The sequence below is a fragment of the Leucopleurus acutus genome (assembly GCF_964270905.1).
Source record: "Leucopleurus acutus genome assembly, chromosome: 20".
Classification (NCBI taxonomy): Eukaryota; Metazoa; Chordata; class Mammalia; order Artiodactyla; family Delphinidae; genus Leucopleurus; species Leucopleurus acutus.
Window position 1 is genome coordinate 46,156,375 of NC_139162.1, and position 12,702 is coordinate 46,169,076.

At 58.6% G+C, this 12,702-nt stretch overlaps 1 protein-coding gene across 1 annotated transcript; it reads right to left on the minus strand.

The window, feature by feature from the left end:
- Positions 1-183: 183 nt before the first annotated feature.
- Positions 184-11,208, minus strand: CAPN12 (calpain 12; the record flags this gene model as incomplete). Its single annotated transcript, XM_082861893.1, is given in 26 exon segments — positions 184-207; positions 288-346; positions 443-581; positions 3,283-3,357; positions 3,913-3,972; positions 4,062-4,132; positions 4,510-4,558; positions 4,562-4,567; positions 5,087-5,146; positions 5,225-5,267; positions 5,445-5,639; positions 5,641-5,675; positions 5,872-5,883; positions 6,338-6,452; positions 6,454-6,556; positions 6,638-6,801; positions 7,429-7,503; positions 7,574-7,659; positions 7,732-7,806; positions 8,918-9,086; positions 9,959-10,083; positions 10,087-10,092; positions 10,277-10,395; positions 10,579-10,648; positions 10,947-11,039; positions 11,041-11,208. Coding segments are annotated over 26 exon segments (2,196 nt in total).
- Between the last annotated feature and the right edge of the window lie 1,494 nt (positions 11,209-12,702).

Here is a 12,702-nt window from a genome sequence, read left to right on the forward strand (position 1 = left end):
CAGTGACTTGCCCAGTGTCACCCAGCTGGTGAGTGGGGGGGCCGGAAGTCAGCTCCAGGCAGGCTGGCTCCCAAGGCCACGCTCTGAATCACTGCTTAACATCAGGGCATCAGCCCCCTTCCTGTAGAGGAAACCCTGGTCCGGGCTGGGAGAAGGGTAAGGCAGGGCTCCCAGGCTGAGGTCCTAGAAGATGGCCACCTCCATCCACTGAGCGAGAGGAAACAGCAGGCATGAGGCAGGGGACTCCTGACACTCCCGTGCCACCCCTCCCTGCAGCCCAGGCTCACCTGTCTGTGGGTCAGGCAGACGACCCCCTCGCCCCCATCCAGGTGCTGGCTGCAGTGGCCTGTCAGAGAGGGGCAGGGTGCGCGCCCACCTCCCTGGTCCACCTACCATGGAGACATCCTCCCTCTGTCCCACCAGTGCCAGGGATGACACTCACGGAAGAGGCAGATGAGCTGGGCCACGCAGGACGCCAAGTGCTTGAAGTCCACGCGCAGACGGCTGTCCCGGTAGCGGCTAGTGAGGGCCTGGGTCAGCTGGTTGTTCAGGTGGAAGCCCCGGGGAGGCCGCCTCTGAGCCTGGGCTGCCCCGGGAGCCCCACCTCAGGGTCATACCCCCCCTCCGACTCCCCAGGGAAGGCAGACACCAGGGGGGCCTGGTCCCACCTCTCTAGTCCCAGCTCTGCCTCATCCCAGCCGTGAGGCCACGGGCAGCTCCCTTCACTTCTCTGGGCTTCAGTTTCCTTATCTGTTAAATGGGGACTATGCTAGCCCTGACCCTGTAAGGTCGTGTGAAGATGTTATATGTAGAGAGCTTAGGGCAGTGTCTGGCCCATCATAACTATTGTATTATTATTCCTTTAAACTCTGCAGGATTTCTGCCAATAGACACTAGAGGATATTTCTGTGCAGCAAAGCGTTTTTGTCAGCCCCGTATGGAGTCAATCTTGATGCTCGAGATCAGGGGCGATTTCTGGAGTTCAGAAATCACCTCCGATGAGGAATCGTCCCACAGAGGCTTTTAAAAGGCAGTCCTTGTGAAAGCCCTTACCTTGGTTACTGGGCCCTAGTGACCATGACCTCCTGGTTACCCCTCCCCAGGGCCCCTGTTGTCCCCAGCTGCCTGGTGGCCTGCACAGGCTGCACCTCATCTCCTGTTCCCCGCCTCCCTCTCCTCTCCTTGACCTTGGGCTTTGCCTTGCCTTCTTTGCACTTGATGTTCCCTCTGCCCAGAACACCACGTCCTCTCTCAGCCCGGAGTGTTCCTACTCTGATACACGCCTCCTCCACGAAGTCCTCTCAGATACTCAGCCCCCAGCAAGCAGCATGAAGCCCCTCCTCTGGGGTCCCACAGCTCACGTCCCTGCCCTGAGCCCTCTGGGCCCCCACGTCCCTGCCCTGAGCCCTCTGGGCCCCCACGTCCCTGCCCTGAGCCCTCTGGGCCCCCACGTCCCTGCCCTGTGCCCTCTGGGCCTCCACGTCCCTGCCCTGACCCCTCTGGGCTGTCACTGTCTTTGGTGGGTCTGGCTGCGCCTGCGCTGGGCAGGGGAGTGAGTGGTGGGTGAGGTCCAGGAAGGGCTTCTGGTCACCACTGAATCCCCAGCAGCAGCCAGCACAGGGCCTGGAGCAGAGCGGGGCTCAGGGGGTGCTTGTGGAGCAGAGGATGGGAGTGGATCGGAGCAGGTTCTTTCTCCTGTCCGTCCCCCCAGCCCAGGCTTGCTAGGTCTCCAGACCTTGCTCCCAGCTGGCCCGCTCCCTGGTATTCCCTCCACCATACACACCACCTTTCCCTTGGCTGTCAGCTCCAGGCTCACATACAAGTCCCTGACCCTGGACTTGCCTCTCCCTCCTCCCTCTCACACATATTTAAGAATTTTTAAAGAGCTGTCCTCCCAAGGCCTCGTGGGGCTCGCCTGTCTTCCTCCACCGATCTCCTCTCTGACCACCTCCCCCTCCCCACTTGGCTCCAGCCACACTGGCCCCCTGTCATCTCCATCACTGGGCCCCTCGTTCACTCCGCTGCCTCCACACCAGCCTCCTCAGGGCCTGTACACTGACTTTCCCCATCTGGACCGCTCTTCCCCGGAGTCCCCAAGGCTCACTCCTTCCGGTCTCTGCTCACACGTCACCCAAGTGACGCCTTCCCTGACCGCCATGTCTCAACCCACACCTCACGCTCTGCGGGTCCCAGCACCATGGCCTGTTTCCTTTTGCCACTGTAGGACTTCTCACCATCTGCGCTAGACGTTCTGCTTGTTCTGTGTCTGCACCATCAGCACGTCAGCCCCTTAGAGCGCTCCTCTGCCTAGACTAACACCAGGCTTGTACCAGGCACTCGGGCATACGGCGTGAACAGTACAGCCTTCCGCCTTCCGCCACCCTCTCTCGCCTCTGCTTCTGCCTACCTGGGACTCCTGTTTCTCAGGCTCACATCTCCCAATCTTCTCTCTGACTCCATCTCCCCCCTGTCTTGAGTTCCCTTTTCCTGCACCTCCCTGCACCTTTGACTTCCCCCCTCAGGGTCTCCCTCTGCCTCTCAGACTCTGGGTCACATCACCCCCAGCCCCCCATCTCCCCATGTCTCACCCTTCCCTTTGCTGTGGCAGATGAGCCCTGCGGTGGGGTGGGGGTCTGGGAGTTCTGTGTCTGATCCCAGACCACACCCCGTCCATGCAAGGTGGGGTGGGGGACAGATCACACGCACTTTTCCAACTGTATAGCCCAGGGGAAAAGTTGCTTTCTGCCTCTGTTCATTGGCTAGGATTTTTGTGCTCCCACACAAATGGAATGGGACTGTTCTACGTCTCCTGGAAGAACTCAGCCTTTCAGTGGGAGCCTTCCTCTGGGCACTCTGGCATGTTGTCATGGAAGCTGCATTCCCCAGCACTAAACCCTGTGGGCTCCATTCCACAGGCTCCTCCTGGCCACCCTGTGTATTAGCCATTTTACAGAGAGGGAAATGGAGGCTCCAGGCACCCAGGGCCACCCAAGGAGTCCAGGAGTCCAGGACATTCTACCATGAGGTCCTGGGAGCTGGGGCCTCTCAGACACCAGCGCCCATGCCCCCCTTCCCCTCCCAGGAGGGCCGCACTCCCTCCCTCAGTGCCCTCCTCCCCCCACACAGAGGATCCTCCCCTTTGGGCCTCTCTCAGGGTCACCCATTTCCTGCCAAGAGTGGGCAACTGAGGTGTGGGCTTTGTGGATGGCGGGGGAGGAGTACAGGGGAGGAGGGGGAGCAGATCTGTCCCCAGGATCCCGCAGGACCTCTGTCCATACTCACTGCGTTCAGGGCCAGCCTCAGTTCATAGGAGTTCATGGTTCCGGAGGCGTCCTCATCGAACTTGTCAAATGTGGCCTGGGCAGGGGGGTATTGGTCAGTCCCACCCCCAGGCCCCTAGGCACCCTGAAGGAGGCTCAAAGTGGGTCTTGCAGCCAGAGAGCCTGAGTTCCCACCCACCTCCCTTTCTTCCTGGCTGCCCTGTGCAAGCAGCTTAACCACTTTGGGTGTCTGTTTCCCATTCGGTAAATTGGGAATAACAGTACCAGCAGTAACAAGGGTGTTGTGAGGACAAGGTGATATTCTCACCACAAAGGGCTTAGGGAGGGCTCAGTGAAGAGTGGCTTACCACTTGCAGTGTGGGGAGACCTGGGACCATCTCCTCACGGGGATCCAGAGCAGGGGCGGGGCGGGGCGGGGCATTATCGCCTCCCAGTGACAGACAAGTAGAGGGACAACAAAGGGGTGTATGGGGCAGGGATATCCCAGCCAGATGCCTCCAGGTTGGCGTGGTGTGGTCAAGTTCCCCTTCTCCCCCGGGGCCCTGCTAGCCCACAGAGCACCTATGCCCATGTTAGTAAAGGTGCCTCTCCCTCCAGAAGGAGGTGCCCTGCCCAGCCCCCATCTTACCTACCACTCCAGGAGGTGGCCCCAGAGCTGCTGGAAGTGGTACAGGTCGAGGCTTCGCCCATGCTGGGGATGCGGCATCTGGTTAAGGTCAATGTCCCCAGAAGGGAAGAGGAGGCCATCCTCCCTACCCCGGCAATGCCCCCATCATATACCCCAAAACGCTGCAGCAGCTGCTCCCAGGTCCTGAGCCCGATTTCTCTGGGAGTCCGTGCATGGGCCCTGGCTACAGGAAAAAAAAAAAAAGGTACTTTCTGCGTACTGGCCATTAGTATAAGTGCTAGGGATTATTGTTATCCTCAATAATCCTTTCTGAAATGGAGGTGCAGAAAGCCATGGGACTGCTGGAAACTAGTAGAGCTGGGATTTGAACCCAGGCACGGGGCTCTGGGTCTGTGCTCAGGACAGTGACACTTCCATAAAGGAAGATGGGCTTATACGTGGCCGTGGCCTTGGCCACGGGTCCTATCACAGAACCCACAGGTCTGGCTACAGGGGAGATGCCAGCAGGCTGAGCCCAGGGTTCCCAGGGCCTGACTCCCAGAAGCTTCGTGGATTAACACACATGGGGGCTCTGGAGTTCACTCTTGGTCCCCAACTCACCAGGCTCCAGGGCAATGCTTAATAAGGTCTGGAGCTGAGAGGTATTGAGTTATTCCTCCTGGTAAGGAGAGAGCCGGTTGTGAGCCTGCACTCGGCAGTCATTCAGCAAACAGCCCTGGGCCGCCCAGACAGTATGCAGGGTGGTGCTGGGACACAGCAGGGACTGAGAGAAGCCCAGGCCTGCCCTCTCAGAGCTCCTGGTCCTGGAAGGGAGTGAGACCTGTCCCCAGAGTGGTCAGGGCTGCAATGGGGAAGCATTGGGCTGCGGGAGCCCACAGAGGACAGCTGACCAGCCTGGGGGAGGGTCAGGGCACGTTGGAAAGATAAGGCCTTAGCCTGGCAGGGGTTGTGAAGGGAGAGAAAGCAGTCCAGGGGGAGGGTACAGACTGAGCAAAGCCTCTGAGGCAGGGAAGAGCTGTGAGCATTTTGAGAAAAGAAGCTCACGAGATTTAAGCACAGACAGACTGAGAAATCAAAGCAAAATGAGATGTCTAGGATGAGGGAGAAAGGGAGGGAGGGGTACATGGCGAGGGGAGGGGAGGGAAGGGACCCCCTTAGCCCTGCCCCATCTCCTCACCTCTCCTGCCAGCTCCTGAAACAGCTGCTGCATCTCTAGCTCCAGGGGAATGTAGGGGACCTGTGGGGTAGGGGGTGTTTAGTTCTGGCCCCCCAGCACACACACACCCTCGCACCCCTTCCCAGAGCAGCGCCTCGCCATGAGGGCACGCAGGTCGGCGCTGATCACATCATCTACCTCCCTGCAAATTACAGACGGGAGATGGGGGGAGGGGACTGCCCACCCCGCGGCTGGGGACATGGGCCGCGCGGGGTCTCAGCTGAGGCTCGGGTGGGGTCTAGGTGGGATCCTGGGGGCGCTGGGCTGACCCAGGCGCGGGGCAGGGGATCCCGGGGCGGAGCAGGGGATCCCGGCTCACACTGCGGTGTGGCGGCGCTCGGAGAACACGCGCAGCGTGAAGTCGACCTCGGCGCGGGCGGCGCGGCGGGCGGCGCGGCGGGCGGCGCGGGCGCGGGCGCGGGGTACCATCAGATAGTGGCCGGGGCGCAGGCGGCAGCGGTGGCTCACGTCGCGGCGGGCACAGAAGGGCGAGCGGTCGGCGCGCAGCAGGCCCCGCAAGACTGCGCGGGGAGTCCCACAGTCCCAGCAGCTGGGGGTCAGGGCGGCGTGACCACCGCCGTCCAAGTTCACCCCACCCAGCCTCCGACCCACTGCATCCTCCACACCGCCCTGTCCAAACCCACTGGTCACCCATCACCCCAAGCGCGTCCCAGGCCCCCAGGTTGTCCCAGCTGCTGGGGCTGGCTCAGAGATGGATGGAATCTGGGGTCCTACCTGATACCCACCTCCTCTGGGATCTGTAAGAAGGAAGAGCAAGGGGAGTCAGCGCCAGGCAGAGGCAGCCACCCCTCAGAGTTCCCCCGCTCCGGCTCCCTCCACACCCCTCCCTCTCTTTTCTTCCCATCCCACCCCTTCTAAAGCCCCTGCCCCAGCCCCTCCGGACCCCTCCCTCCCATCTGTGCCCTCTGCTCCTCGGTCCCCTCCCTGATCCTCAGCCTTTCCTCCAGCCCTTTCTCTGTCTCCTTTCTGACCCCTCACCCCTCACCCCTCTACCCTTCTGACCCCCAGTCTCTCCCTCTGCACCCTCCCTAGCCCTTCAGTGTCTCCTTGACCCCCACCTCCGATTTCCTCAGCTGTCTCCTGACTCTGACCCTCGGCCCCCATCCTCTACCCCCTCAGATCCCCCCTTTGGCCTCCTGCACCTCCATGCCTCTGTGTTCCCCCATTGCCTCTTCCAGCCCGGGGTCCCACCTGGAGCACGTGGAAACCCACAGTCAGGTATGTGAGGCCCTGGGCCCTCAGGGGCCGCCGGTTGCGCTGGATGGGTGACAGAAGCACAGTGCATTTGGGGGTGCGCCCCCCAGTGCGGGCCCTGAGCCCCTGCTGCCCCCCAGCCCTCCCAGGGCCCCTCATCCTCCTCCTCAGGCTCCAGCAGCGTCAGCCGGAACTGGGGGTGAGTCCAGAAGGTTTCTAGTAAAGGACAAAGAAACAGGGTTACCCAGCCTGCCACAGCCCCCCTTGCTTGCCTTTAGGGGACCCTCCAGGCCTCACTGGCACGAGGCTGGCCCCGGCCAGAGTTGAAGCCGCGTACCCAGCGGCCTTGGAAGGTGTGGATGTACCTGCCGCCTCCAGCCGGGCTGCGGACCAGCACCTCAGGGCTCAGTGAGCAGACCTGGATGGTGGCGAAGTGGCAGAGGAAGTCCTGCAGCTCCATCCTGGACGGTGGCCGGCAGTCAGAGGTGGGGTGGCCCGGCCCCCACCCCAAATAGCTCATGACCCCCCAAGTCACAAAGCCCCTAAATTCCTTAAATGTCGCCAAGTACACTTCAGTCCCCCAAATAATACATGTCTCCAGAAATGACCCTCAAATTAGAGCCCTCCAGCTCCCTCAGATTTCTCCAAGTCCTCAGAAATGCCCTGCAAATAGCCAAGGTCCACAAACTCCCCCCAGATACGGTCCAATTGCCTTCAACCCCCAAATACCAAGACCCTCAACTTCTCTATTACCAGTAAGTACCCTGCAGCCCCTCAATATTGCCAAATCTCAAGAAATGCCTCAATGTCACCAAGCCTCCCTCAACTGCCCTAAATATTACCCATCCCCCTTCAACCCTCCAAAGATTACTATGCTTCCAAGTTCCCTAATGTTACTGCTAATTCTAATTCGACTCCACGAAATAGAACCCAACTCCCGAATTACCACAGACATGGACAGTTTCTCCCCGTTAGGACCCACCCCCACGAACTTCTCCCATGTCCCTTCAAGCGGGACTTGCCCCCTCCCTGACCCTGCTGGCCTGGCGCCCCTCCCCGAAGCAGACCGGGGACGCTGCCCCACTCACCAGAACTCACCATCCTCCTTTTTCACCAGCAAGGCATCTCGCCACTCAGTGGGGAGCACGTCCCAGCATGGGCCTCTGGGGAGACGGAGGTGTAAGGGGTGGGCAGGTGGGACCGAGCCACCCACCCACCCCAGATCCATCCCACCTATCACTCCAGGCCCCAGGCCACTCCACTCGGCCCTGTGGGCTCCGCAGCCGCAGCAGACGCACGTTGGTGAAGCCCCGTGACACCTAAGGGAGACGTGGTCAGTGGGGGTTTGGTGCTTGGACACCCCCTGCCAGCCCACCCTGGGGGTTCCTCACCTTGTGTGTGCCTGTGACTGAATATGCATGTCCCTTCACCAGCCCGTCTTCTGTACGGTACTCGCCCCGATCACTCTGGGAAGAGGACAGGACAGTGAGCCATAGCAGGGGACAGAGCTCCCCTCTGCATCCCCACCTCCTTTCACCAAAGCAGGAGTCACCCAGAGCACCTAACTGAATGGCACCAGGCTCTGAGAGGGGCTGGGAGTTGGCAAGTGAAGGCAAGAGAAGGAGAGAGAGGCAGATGGAGACAAGAGACCAAAACAGATTTAAAGAGGAGAGACATATGACTTCCCTGGTGGCGCAGTGGTTAAGAATCCGCCTGCCAACGCAGGGGACACGGGTTCAAGCCCTGGTCTGGGAAGATCCCACGTGCTGCGGAGCAACTAAGCCCGTTGCCACAACTACCGAAGCCCGTGCTCCTCAACAAGAGAAACCACCGCAATGAGAAGCCCGCGCACCACAATGAAGAGCAGCCTCTGCTCACCGCAACTAGAGAAAGCCCGCATGCAGCAACGAAGACCCAACACAGCCAAAAATAAAAATAAATAAATAAGTTTGTTTTTAAAAAATTTACTAAAAATATAAATAAATAAAGAGGAGAGACATAGAGACACGGGGACAAAGAAAGATACAGAACAGAGAGGAAAAGAGGTGGAGAAATGCAAAAGACACTCAGTAACTGAGCAGAGGATTAAATAAATGAATGAACGAATGAGTTAGACTGACTCAGTGAATGAATATGTGATTGGGTCACAGATGGACATATGACCCAAACTGAGCCTATGAAAAATCAGTCCTGAGAATTTTGTTGAAATTCTCAGAAAGAGGCACTTTTTTTTTCACACACACACATCCCCCGGGGGCAGTAGGAGGAACCTGCAGCTGTGGGGCCCACTTTTGTGCCCATGAGAGGAAAGCCTGCCTGTGAGTGAATCTAACCCAGAAGCAAGAATAGAAAAACACATTCACAGCAGCCACTAAGCACCTGGATCCAGCTGTGCCTGAAGCTTCATTAGTCATGAGAGCAAATAAATGTCCTTTTGACTTGCTGGCATTAGGTTTGTGAGAGACAATAAGCCAGCAGTGAAAGCAGAGGGGAGAAAGACCCAGGACACCGCCCCTCTCTAGCTGTGACTGCACTCTGGTCCTGGCGGGGGTCTTCATGGGAGTCTGACTCTCTCACCAGGGCAGTGGCTCCCACGAGGGACCCCTCGGCCAGGGCATGGCGCAGGGTAGAGAAGAGGCCTGGAGTGTCCTGCCTCAGGTAGAGCACCTCGCCCACACCGCCTGTGAAGTCCACGGAAGCCTCATTCATGTGGCCGCCTCGCATCACCCCGTAGGAGCCATGGAGCCTGTGGAAGCAGGTCTCGGGTGGGGTGTCTGAGGCATCGGCGAGTATCTTGGGCAACCATGGGAATGTGCGGGGCCTCTGTCTCATGCTGTGAGGTCCCAAGGGCTATCCCCCAAATTGGCAGACTCTTAAGGAGGGTGCACTTGGTAAGCCCTGAGAAATTTGGCTGGTGGCTCTGGGGGCCACCAGGACTGCGTGATTTGGGGGTCACAGAAGAGCTCTGTCAGAATTCTGGGCATCCTGGGGTCTGTGTCTGACACTGAGTCTGTGGGAGATGTCTGCTTTGGGGGGTGATCCCTAAGGGGTTTGTCAGGGATCTCAGAGCTGCAGAATAGGGAAAAGTGAAGATTTAAGGGTCCCAGGATTACACCCAATATTTTAGAGGTATCTTGGGTTTCTCAAGGGAGCAGGAGAGATTGTCTGAGGTTACAGGTCCCCCAAGGGGACTGCTTAGACTTGGTGACTCCGGGACATGATACGAGATTTCAGTCTCCTTCAGAATTAAGAGTGTTCGGTTGGTATCTGGGAATATTTTGTGTGAAATATCAATGGAGGGGGACTTCCTTGGTGGTCCAGTGGTTAAGCCTCTGTGCTCCCAATGCAGAGGGCACGGGTTCAATCCCTGGTCAGGAAACTAAGATCCCGTATGCCACAAGGCACGCCCCCCCCAAAAAAAATCAGGGAGGTGTTTATGATTTGGAGGTCCTCAGGCGATGGTATGACATGAGGGTCCTGTGGGCTGTACCTTGGTTTGAGATCTTTGGTGGGGTGTCTAGAGGATCCCAGAAGTCGGAGGTGCTCCGGGCGTCCCCTGTGGCTTGGGGCCTGCTGGCTGGGACTCGGGGCTGCCCCTGGTGGCGTTGGGGTCCTTACTTGGTGTAGGCCTTTTCCAGGAGTGGGTCCCAGAACTCGTTCCTCTGATCCGAGCGCACGAACATCAGCTTCCCCTCACGCACAGGCAGCCTGTCGTCCACCACGACGTCCACCCAGCAGCCAAACTACCAGAGCTGGTGGGAGAAGGGGAGGGGCCTGGGCTCGGCTTCCCACCTCCAACCCTGCTGGGCCCCAACCTCTGACGCCTGACCCTGCTGTACCAGTCCGGAAATTACAGCCCCATGGGGACAGTGTCAACTATGAAATCCATGTCACCCTGGGGGAAACTGAGGCATGAACAGAGGAACCGAGCTTTACCTGGAAGTGGAAGACGCCTGCGTAGCCATCTTGGAAGCCCTGTCCCGGGGAGACCACCTGGGACAGGAGTCGTGGGTACAGAGTGATGGAGGCAGCGGCTGCAAGAAACCAGCTGTTACCTGGCAGGAGAGGCTGGGATTGGGGGAGGGTGGAAAGAGGGAGACCGAGGCACCAGGAGAGGAGAGCCTGAGAGGGAGGGGGAGGGGCAGGGACAGGGCAGGGGGAGGCTGAGGGCGGAGCTGTCGGGGTCCCCACTGAAACCTGCCAGATCTGGGGGCTCAGCAGGGGTTCAGTGGTCTCACCCAGACTCCCCTGACACACGTCTGTTCCGCTCATGTCCTCACAGATGAACTGGGGCTTAGCGCAAAACTCCTGGAGGAGATGGGGGAATCCAGACCTCAGCCAGGAAGGGGAGGGAAGAAGCAGCTGGGGGGTCAGATGCCCAGGCCCCCTCCTGCCCTCGCGGTTCTGGAGTAATGAGCGCCTCCAACCCCATGAGAGGCTTGTAAAACCGTGGGCAGCCGTTTGGCTTCCCTGGGCCTCCCCTGACCCAGGATTGCTGAACCTGCTCTGAGCTGGTCCCACAGTGACACCTCCTCCCTCAGACCAGGAGCCCAGCCCCCAGCCTCCTTCCTCAGACCCGGGAGCCCAACCCCCATCCCCACATTACATGGGGCCTCTTCCATTCCACCCCTTTGGCCTTCTCCGAGTCGGGCCCCAGCTGGTCATAGCCAAGGGCATCAGGGCCAGCAGGGAAGTAGGGCATCAGGGCCAGCAGGGAAATAGGGATCTCGGAACAGGATCCCCTCATCCAGGCAGGCTGCTTGGATTGCTTTGTAGTTCTGGCCCCGAGAGGGCTTTGGGCCCTTGGTTCCAGGCCCTGCCTCCTGGTTCACCAGCTGGATGGTGACTCTCTTTCTGCCACACGCCATCCGGACACTGTGGGCTCACAGGCCGGATCTAGGCCCTTTAACCTCCTGAGTCATGGGGGTGGGGCCTCCCCTCCATCTGAGCCCAGATGGGTGTCTTTAGGCAGAGAGGAACCTTCCCTCGTTAATACTAATTGATGGTTTGGTGTGCAGGGAGCAAGGATGCCTCTTCAGTGTTTTCCTCCTCAGGGCGTGGGGCCTTCAGCTGTGGCCAGGGTAGCAGCTTAATGGGCTTGGCCAGCAGCAGGAGGGAAGGTGGGCAGAGCTGAAGGAGGACCGGCTGCTGCTGTGGGAGTGCCTAGAAGGTCAGTGTGGGCGGTGCATCTCCGCCAGCTTGTCCCTGCAGGCCTCCCTCTGTGGGGTTGAGAAGGGCAGGGATGGGGAGAGAGGCATCTTTTTTTTTTTTTTAGTGCCTTTGATCTGCCTTTTTTATAGCCTGCTTTATCCTGGAGGGAGTTATCTTTACTGCTGTATCTCTCTCTCTCTGTCTCTCCATCTGACAGTTTCTCTCTCTGCCTGCCATTGTTATCTCTCTTCTCTATCTTGACCTCACTGTCTCTGTCCATCTCTCTGGTCTCCTTTTGTCTTTCTCCATTTTTTGTTTATCTGTATCTGTATCTCTCTCTGTATCTCCCGCTGTCTCCATCTCTCTCTCTCTCTTTTTTTTTTTGGCCGGGCTGCGTAGCATGTAGGATCTTAGTTCCCAACCAGGGATCGAACCCACGCTCCCTGCATTGGAAGCATGGAGTCTTAATCACTGGACCGCCTGGGAAGTCCCTCCATCTCTCTCTTTATATCTCTTCTTGTGTCTCTTTTTCTCTCTGTGTCTTTCTTGTATGTGCCTCACTCTCTGTCCCTCTCCATTTTTCTCCCTGTCCCTGTAACTCCTCAGTCACCCAAAGTGGGACCCCCATCTCTCCCCTCCCCGACAAGGCAGACCTCAGCCTGGTCGCCCCAGGCAGAGCTGACCATGGAGGGGCCGCTCTGCACCTACCTGTCCTGGGCTGGGGCAAGGCCCACCGGTGACTATGACACCCCATCCTGCCCACCTGTGGCTCAGGGTTCGGTAGAATAGTATTTCCCCAAAAGGATGCTGTAGCTGATTCTGGTGGTGGAGCGGCTGGAAGAAGGACCTTGGTTCTTGTCTTCTTTGAAGAAAGAATTCAGCAAAGAGACAAAGATTACGAAAAAGATAAAAGCGTTTATTAGAAGCAAAGTACACGTGGCAGAGCCACAGAGGTTGCACACAATAGGGGCAGCTTAGGTTGCTTTTATAGGGGCAACTTTCCGGGTTTTTTTTCTGACCAATCATCTCCATATTTGGTCCTGGTGTGGGCACCAATCTCTCAGCCAAGATGGATTCCAGCTGGCATCTTCTCCCTCTTGCCCTTTCCCTAGACTGAGGGCCTTTTCTGCGCATGTTTTGGGCTGGGAAATCCACAAGAACGTGCCCAGTCAGGGCCCAATACCTCCGCTGGTATCCCATCTCGAAGCAGC